The sequence below is a fragment of the Fragaria vesca genome, linkage group LG2 (genome assembly GCF_000184155.1).
Source record: "Fragaria vesca subsp. vesca linkage group LG2, FraVesHawaii_1.0, whole genome shotgun sequence".
NCBI classification, from domain to species: Eukaryota; Viridiplantae; Streptophyta; class Magnoliopsida; order Rosales; family Rosaceae; genus Fragaria; species Fragaria vesca.
This window is the reverse complement of record NC_020492.1, coordinates 2,864,105-2,873,300: the sequence shown is the minus strand read 5'-3', so window position 1 is coordinate 2,873,300 and position 9,196 is coordinate 2,864,105. Positions and strand designations below refer to the sequence as shown.

Below are 9,196 nucleotides of genomic sequence, written 5' to 3'. Positions count from 1 at the left end.
TTTGTTGGACCATGAGTAATGAACCAGTAATAATGTCTCAGCACCTCATGCTATATAAAGACCCTGGAAAGGCTGCCGTCTAAAAAGAGAGAAAAAAATTGATGAACTTTAAGAGAAGACAGACCTTGCTCTACTCAACAGCAGAAATTGTTGATACTTTGTTTTGAGTCGATTAACCGAAAGTTACAGGTTCTATAAGCTTGTTGAGGTATTGATTAGATTGAATTGTCACCTTGTTTTTAGTATATACTATTACAGTCTGATTTATCATCAATTAGATTCTAACCAATATCACATTTGTAATGCAGCTTAAGAACCACCCTCATGACTATATGAACTCACGGCCTGATATCAACGAGAACATGAGAGCAATTCTGTGGACTCTGAGTGGACCTTGAGACTTGTTGAGTTATTGGTTGCGACTGATTCATAACTTATTAATACTGATACTTTCGTATTGCACAGCATACCATCCTCAACTAGATATCCATTCATAGTAAAACAACATTATGATCCTTAGCATTTCTTTTAATACAATATATCACACTAATTTCACTCTAGCAATCTGCGTGAAAAATAGTCTCACAATATTAGGCTTCAAAATAGTCTGATATGATATATGAAAGAAAGTGAGGCATAGATATCTCTACTACAATAAAGCCGGCGTTCCAAATTCACCAAAATGTGATCTGCCGATTTTGCCCAGCTATCACATTACCCTTACAACCAAACACGAAGGTTATTATGGTAAAGAGATAAAAAAATAAATAAAAAATAAAAAAAACAAAGATAAATAAAAAAGGAGATAACTACAATGGGTGAGAGTTATAACTGACAAGAAACTCCCCACTCTCCACTACCCACTAACTTAATAAAATGAAAAAAAAAAAAAAAAACAAAGTTACAAATGAGAAAAAAATAACTATCTATTGAAAACATGTTTTTGACACGCGAGTATTGCGGGTATAGAGGCTAATATATAACTATCTATTAATCTATAGGTGAGAATATTCCTTCCAATTTTTTTTTTTTTTTCTTAGAGAGAGAGGGCGAGGCGGAAGCATGAAGGCTCTCATTCTCTCATCATGGCAGCTGTTCAACCTAGGTTGTTCCCTAAATTTAGGGAGTGTGGATTTCACTTCCCTAAATTTATTGGTTTTATTGGAAAGAAGCTAAGTGAGCAAAATCCCTTGCAAGCTTTGCTCTGGAATCATGGTTTGCAATAAACTTACTAAAACCAATAAATTTCTTAGAAAAGCAATCCCTTTGATGGCATACATGAGCAAAATTTCTCTACAGCCATTTTACAACAATCAACAACTACCTAAAGAATAACCTATATATAATGTCCAAAAAAAATCATGCAGGACAAAAAATCACAGCAAGCACACTTTGGGATGCCCTGAAAAAACAGACACCCTGATGCCCACAACATATACTGGAATTCGAGATCATGACATTCAGTCTACCCTCTGAAACCCTCTCGTATGGAATCCCCACTGAACATACAAGACAAGAGACAAGATTTGATCGATAATGTTCTCATTCTCGTTGCTGTCAGGATAAAGAATTCTATGTTACGAAATGCAAAAAAAAAAATGACATAATCGATACTAGAGAAGTACGATATAATACTCATTTTGATATTAGAAGCTAGCTACTGACTTTAAATACGAAATTCTGCGCACATATTCGAAAAGCTATTGACGGGTTCTGTGACAATAATAAAAAGCTGAAGACATTTCAGGAAAAGCTTTCATACATAACAGTAAGCTACTTGTATATGTTGGTTCATCACAAACAGTATATGTTGGCACAAGAAAAACGGTAAAGCACTTATCTCGAACACACACACTTCAATTTAAAATTAGTAGTAGCAACTTGAAAAAGAATCTATGTGATTCCCTCCGTTAGATAGTCAAGCAGCAGAAGAAAATCTTTGTGCAATCAAAGAATTTAAATTGCACATCCATAGCTCATTCGCAAACTACATTTTGAAACCAAATACACTCTGGATCATAAATGAAGATGCATACAATTTATTTGTGAAGTTAACTATATGGCTTCAATAAAGATTAACAAGTAACACACAATAGTTTAATGAGCACCGAAAGACAAAATTAAATTAATAATAGATTAGTTCAGGTGAAACAGCTGTATAAAGCAAATTGGAGAAAACATACAATTTCCTGATTATAATTCCCACAATTTCCACCAAGTCTCTTGTCACTGTAATGCACATCAATTGCCTGCAAAGAACGAACATGTTTCCCAACACATATATAAGAGAGCTCGGAAGGAACCAATCATGTCAAGTACAGCATAATGTAGAAACCAATCATGCAAGTTCAGAGTATTCCGAAAATTGAATATTTATGAAGATTACCTCAAAAGAAATTTATATGGTTTTTGATGCAAAATCGTATATCATATAACATCGACAATTGTTATATTTGCATAGATACATAGACAGATATTTATGTTGCTATTGAAGGTGTATGGGGCCTTGGGGGTACCTGGATATAAGCAACATGGCTGCGACGATGACTCCCAATGTGAACATGTCCAAAACATCCCTGAACAAACTTGTAACTTCTTTGCTGACAAGCCTCCACAGTTTCCAATTTGGGGTTTGTGTTGCAATTTTTTTTTAGTCTGTCAAGCTAGGAGTTTAGGGTTTGCAAAAAAAACCAAGGGATGAAGCCACCACACAACCCAAAAATATCAAAAATTTGCATGAAAACTTCAGAGGGTTCCATCCCCTTCTATCTAAAATAAACATGACTTAACAAAAAGACTTCCTAGACTTCATGTTTTGAAGGAGTGAAGGGAATCATTGTACCTATCATCCTATAGCTCAGTTCAACTCCCTAATACAGCAAACTACTTATACAGCGGAATCAAAGTTCCCCTGCCATCAGAAATCCTAATCATCCTTGTTCACATAACTAGAGACATGTGTTGTAAGGCTCCATCTCAAGTTCAGAAAAGGAAAAAATCAAGACCTTAATTGGAAAAACAAAAGGCAACAGCAATAACAACAGTACCACAAAACCATTACCATAATCTTTCAAATATGTTTTTATTATTTCCAAAATCCATACACAGCGTTGTAGCATAGTCTAGAATTCCACCAACTCTTCGACAATCTTAAAATGATCAAAACCTCATTTGAGTACAAATGAGAACACGAACACCTCAACTAACCGGTGCAGATCTTCTTCAACTTATCGGCGGCGGATTCATCAACAGAATACTGCAGATCAAATCAAATCACAAAAGAACCTAAAGGAACTGAATCCAGTTGAGGAATCAAATGAAAAAGGGAAAGCGACGGACCTTGTTGAGGACCCAGAGGGAATGAAGGTAAGCGCGATTGAAGAGGTCGTGGAGAGCTTGGTCATCGTTAACCTCGACCTCTCTGTAATTGACGAAGTTCTCGCGAAGATACTTGGCGTAGTAAGGCCTTGAGTCCTTGGGCAACCGCCGCACCAATCTCAGAGCCTCCGCGTAGATTCTCAAAGCTTTCAACATTTCTCCTCTCCCTCTCTTCCAGACCTTCACAAACTTCTCTGCGATTTTTCCTTGTTCTTTTTTGAGAAACCATTAAAATACTTTTTTGAGAAATTATTTCTGACCTAAAAAAAAATAATAATTCTTAAGAAAAATAAAGTAACTCATTTGTCTTTCCAATGACTTTCCGTTACAAACTTATTAATGTTTGGTAACATAAGAAAAATTATTTAAAAAATTGTTAATTAAAATAATAAATTATGAATAATAAATACGGAGATGGAAAATTGGTTCTTATGGATTTTAAAATGAACCATTTTTCCTTACATTTTCTCAACCTTCAATCAGGAAAGTATTTTTTTTCCTTCAATGTTTCCAAACACAGGAAAATAACAACTTTCCTATCTTGATGGTTGCTTTCTACGAACCAAACCAGACCCAAAAGTAACCATATTAACTCGTAACGGGAGCTAGAAGACTATATATGAATTCATAAACCGAATTGAAAGGACTTAATCAATTAATCTCGCTAAGTACTTGATTACAATTAATGTCACTAATCCTCTCTGGCTAGCAACCCTACAATCACAGACACATAGTGAAAGTGACACAAGAAGGTGTCACAAAGTGAAAGTTCTCAAAGCAATGGCCAATAGACATAAAAAAATAAAAATAAAAAAAACAATGATATTCACCTTTTTGGAAAACAAAACATTAAATATAAGAATGCTCAAGTGTAAATCAATCTATATCTAACTGCCTAGCCACACAGGGACCTAATATGAACTTGGAGTGAACCAAAAAAAAAAAACCCTCCTTTTCCTTTTCCTAGTACAGTGAGGCAAAAAAATTAGGATTTTTAAATGCTTCAACTGAATTTATAATCAGAATAAAAATCACAACTTCAGTAGTGACGGTCCAAAACTATTGTTATTGATCTTAAACTTTCATTAGTCTTGGCTGAGTTTCTGGCATTGTGCTGAGAGAGGATCGAAGAAACATCTACACATGTTATATACAGTATTCTAGTGCAGGCTTAGCCTCCACTTTCTTGCACTTCTCTGCTTCCTTGATCATCTTCTCAATTTGCACTTTAGATAACCCTTCTTTATGATCGGAAATCACGATCTTGTTCTTGATACGAAGTCGTTTTTCCTCAGCAGAAACAATTAAAATTCCATTGGCATCAATCTCAAAACAAACAATGATATGAGGTTTCCCTTTTGGACCACGAGGAATTCCACGGAGCTCAAAATAACCCAACAATTTGTTTTTTGGGGCTATTGTTTCTTCGCCCTCATACACAAGAAGTATAAAAAAGGATTGGTTTGTGGCTCTAGTTGTGGCAACTTTAGTTTTTTTGGTGGGAATGGTACTATTTTTTGGGATGAAAACGTCAAATTCCTTATTATCAAGCTCTAAACCAAGTGAACGTGGAATTACATCCAACAAGAGTAAGTCTTGCACTTTCTCAACACCACCTCGCAAAATTGTGGCTTGTTCGGCAGCACCATATGCAACTGCTTCATTAGGATTGATGCTCTTGCAAAGCTCCTTGCCATCAAATAAATCTTGCAGTAGTTGTTGTATCTTGGGAATTCTACTAGATCCACCAACAAGAACAATATTGTGAATAATATTCCTATCCAATTTGGCATCTGTCACACAGTCATTCACATTCTTCATACATTTTTCAAAGAGATCTATGTTCAGCTCTTCAAATTTCGCTGTTGTTGTTTTAGAGTGGAAGTCAATACCCTCAAATAAAGAATCAATATCAATGGTGGTTTGAACAGTTGAAGAAAGAATCTGTTTTGCTTGCTCACAAGATGTTCTCAGTTTTCTCATTGCTTTGAGGTCATGTTTGATGTTCTTCTTGTGTTTCTTCTGGAACTCTTGCAAAAAATGGCTCACCATTCTATTGTCAAAATTTTCACCCCTATAGTAGCTTTTACCTCAATAACCTCGTCTTCAATTTTAAGTATGGAAACATCGAAGGTACCACCACCGAGATCAAAGATGAGAACATTATTACCACCAATAGTCATGGCCTTTTTTTCAAGACCGTATGCAATAGTTACGGCTATTGTCTCGTTAAGGATACAGATCACATTCATCCCTGCTATCACACTGGCATCTTTGGTAGCATGTTGCTGAAAGTTATTAAAGTATGTCGGGACTGTTATAACAACATCATTGACTGCCATTCCAAGGTAGGCCTCTGCAATTTCACGCATCTTACTCAAAACCATTGAAGATATCTCTTCTGCGGCAAATTGCTGTTCTTTATTTTTGTAGTTTGTCACAATTGTAGGCTTGTCACCCACACCACGAGCCTTGAAAGGCCATAATTTGACATCACTCCTGACACATGCATCACTGAATTTCATGTTAATCAATCGCTTCACATCTGAAAGATTATAAACAAGAGCATATTACATTAGTTGTTTCATTATTTATCAATAGAATCTAACTATCATGACAGGTATACTCAGAATGGTTTTAACTCTGGTTCGTCCAGTGTGGTTACACAATAATGATATACAGAGGTTATCCCAATTCTAAGATAGCGTATATAAGAAAGCCGGCCTCATTAAATTTGATTAGTTATATATATATGGAGATAATCATAAACATAAAGTTGATCACATACCAAAAACGGCGTTGATTGGAATGCTGGTGACTTGATTCTTTGCAGCATCACCGATCAACCGCCCGGTATCAGTAAAAGCAACATAGGACGGTGTCGTTCTGTTTCCTTGATCATTGGCTATGATCTCAATCCGATCATGTTGCCAAACGCCAACACATGAATAAGTTGTTCCCAGATCAATGCCAATAGCTGGAGCCTCCCCTTTTGCCATAGTTAATTTCACTTAAGAGCTTATGTGTCCCAATGCGTGCGTAAAAAATTAACTGTTAAGCGTACTTGGTGTATATATTGGGAGAGAATGAAGCAGTTATCAACTAGGAAAATGAATCCCTAACAACATTAGGAATGTATCACTAAATCCTTGCTTGAGTTGTATTACGTTCACCGCTTTCTGACGCCGCAACAGTTTACCCTAGCTCGGAGCAAAGTGAGTCCATCGGTAATTTTGCATATTTGACTCAGTTTGATGGTTTTGAGAGAGCTACGAATTATATTGTTCAATTTGGTTGTTGAAATTATGCAGATTCAAACTAGGGATGGCTACTTCTTGGGTTTTCAACACGTATCTCGTATCCGAATGCGGATTTGAGAGCTCAGCCGGGTCCTCTAGTGGTGCTTCAGCATGGACTCTTCATGGTGATTTCGATTTCTTTACAATCACAATTACTTGCAGTTATTTGGGTGAATGCATGGACTCTTCATGGTGATTTCGATTTCTTTACAATCACAATTACGTGCAGTTGTTTGGTGAATGACCAATAATATTGATTGGTGATAAAGACTTGTTCATCCAAATCTAGCAAATTGATCTCCTAGAAAATTTGAAGCTTAAACTTAAGCAACTTCGATTTTTCGTAGACTTATGCTATGATTGGTGTTATGTAGACTTGTCAAGATGCATATTTACAGAGGAATGTTTACATTTAAAAAAAAAAAAAAACAAAAAAACTTAGTTACTTGGAATTTTTATATGGCAACTGTTCATACCATCTATGCTGAAATGTATAAAGTCTCTTAATAATTTAATTTGGTGGGAAACTTGTGAGTGTTGAAAGGTTTAGAAGACAACTCGCTTCTGATGCTCTTTAATTTGCTAGTTTGCCCTATGAGTCTCTACTTCATCTTTATGAGGGATTGCTCTCGTGCTGCTATAATTGAAAAACAAGTTAGTTGTTCCAATTCAATCTACAGTACCCTCCGTTTGGGTTTGAATGGAATCCATGGATAACTTAATTTTTTTTCTGAAGATAATTATTAGGGAGGTTTGCAGCAGTGCCCTATAGTTTCCTTCACAAGCTAATTGCTGGAATATATCTGTGAAAGAACGTGGCATGGAGAAACAATACCATTTTTGACGAGAACTTCCAGCTATACAGCCTGCTAAAATGATTACCGATAACGATGCTGCTTGGTAATATGAACAAAGGCTCAAAGCCTTGTCCTAGCTAGTTGGTACGTATAAACGTATTGATCGATGAGAGTGCTTGAATGTTTCTTTAATTAATCTAGACGTTCACATAAAAACAGGAGAAAGTTCTTAAATTGATCAACTCATGAGGAACAAATCCAAGTTTGATAATCATTAATTTACATAGGATTTTGTAGGTAATAATATATGATTTACAAATTCAAGCACTCCGATCCAAAACTGATGGAAGCAATATAATTAACTAAGCAACCCTACATCTACAGATATCCTCAGACTACACAGGTCTTTTGGCCTGCAGCTGTTGTCCTCATTATCTTGATAGTCTTCTTGTTGGCCAGATCATCTCCAGTAGTAGCGGTCTTCCCCTTAGGGCATGCCCTCTTGCGAGTGTTCTTGACATTAGACCCTTGAAGTTGCGAACTCCTTAACGACTTGTCGTAAGCCTTCTTTTTGGCAGGATCGGAGAGGAAGTCCCATGCCACTTTGACATGCATGCTTGAAAGCCCCTTCTGCAGCAGCAGAGCTATTGAGTTATTCTTGTCTGGTGCACAAAGCGAGCCAATTCTTTATATTGTTTCTTGATGGTTACATAGTCGATCAGTAACCTGTTGGAAGCCAAGAACATGGTACCGATCTTTCTTCTCTGACACGGTATTATGAATCTGGTACGCTAGGATGAAGTGATCCACACCTTGCAAATCGGGTTTGAATTCTTTGGCCACCATGGCCTGCTTGGTCGCCATCTCAAAGTATTGAAGTTTAAGAACTCTTATGCGGTATCTTATGCCTTTACAGCAGCCATCTTGGCGAGGTTGATGAGGGGATCATGAGGAAACGAGCAAGTGCTGGCCATGACGATACTCTCGATCTTGATCGCTGAACTTGGAAGAAGATGCTTGTAATCCTTGTATAGCAAGGAAATTAGTAACTGACGAGAATTTTGGGAAGAATGGAAACCCTATTTAGTACTACTTTCAACCCCCCATTACCAATTTCAATGACAATCTTTTTTAAGAGCCCATTCCAATATAAGGTACCTTTATTTGTGCCCAAATGACCAAATCTTTACTTAAAATCTTAACAAGCAATATTATTTTAGAACTATTTTGCCCTCACCCTTAAACATGCATAGAGAGAGAAAATGGAAGAGAGAGAAGATTTGGCCGGAACCTCACGGGACTCCGGACTCCTGTCACCAGAATTTTGCCGGTCGCCAGAATTTTGTCAGATTTTTTCAAAATGTCACCGAACCTTGCCGGAAGTATACTGCATCATCACTGAAGTTTAATTAAGGGGTAGTAATGATGAAAAATGTTTTATTAGGGGGCAATAAACTTCTACTGAGATTTTACTGGAGGCAGTAAACTTCTACTGAGGTCAATAAAACCTTATTGAGGGGCAGTAATGATGAAAAATGTTTTACTGGCTTCTACTGAGGGAGCAGTAAACTTCTATTGAGATTTTACCAGGGGCAGTAAACTTCTAATAAACAGTTTATTGAGGGGGCAATAAATATTGAGAAAGTTTTTACTTTCCCCAATAAATTTACTATAGCCTAAAATATCATAAATCAGAGTAGACAGAAGATGTAATACTGACCC

General features: G+C 36.5%; 1 protein-coding gene and 1 pseudogene across 1 annotated transcript; both read right to left on the bottom strand.

Moving 5' to 3' along the window:
• Nucleotides 1–2,959: 2,959 nt before the first annotated feature.
• On the bottom strand, nt 2,960–3,573 carry LOC101298470 (LYR motif-containing protein At3g19508-like). The gene is made up of 2 exons (XM_004289701.1): nt 3,340–3,573; nt 2,960–3,256 (listed from the first exon to the last, which is right to left on the bottom strand). Exons 1-2 carry the CDS (start codon nt 3,532–3,534, stop codon nt 3,203–3,205), a joined length of 249 nt encoding a protein of 82 aa, XP_004289749.1. The 5' UTR covers nt 3,535–3,573; the 3' UTR covers nt 2,960–3,202.
• A 951-nt stretch (nt 3,574–4,524) lies between these two features.
• LOC101296743 lies at nt 4,525–6,377 on the bottom strand (annotated as a pseudogene).
• Nucleotides 6,378–9,196: the final 2,819 nt, after the last annotated feature.

Coding starts and splice junctions, on each gene's coding strand:
- LOC101298470 (XM_004289701.1), bottom strand. CDS start 3,534: ATGTTGAAAGCTTTGAGAATCTACGCGGAGGCTCTGAGATTGGTGCGG. Junction 3,257..3,339: donor CCCTCTGGGTCCTCAACAAG/GTCCGTCGCTTT, acceptor TTTGATCTGCAG/TATTCTGTTGATGAATCCGC.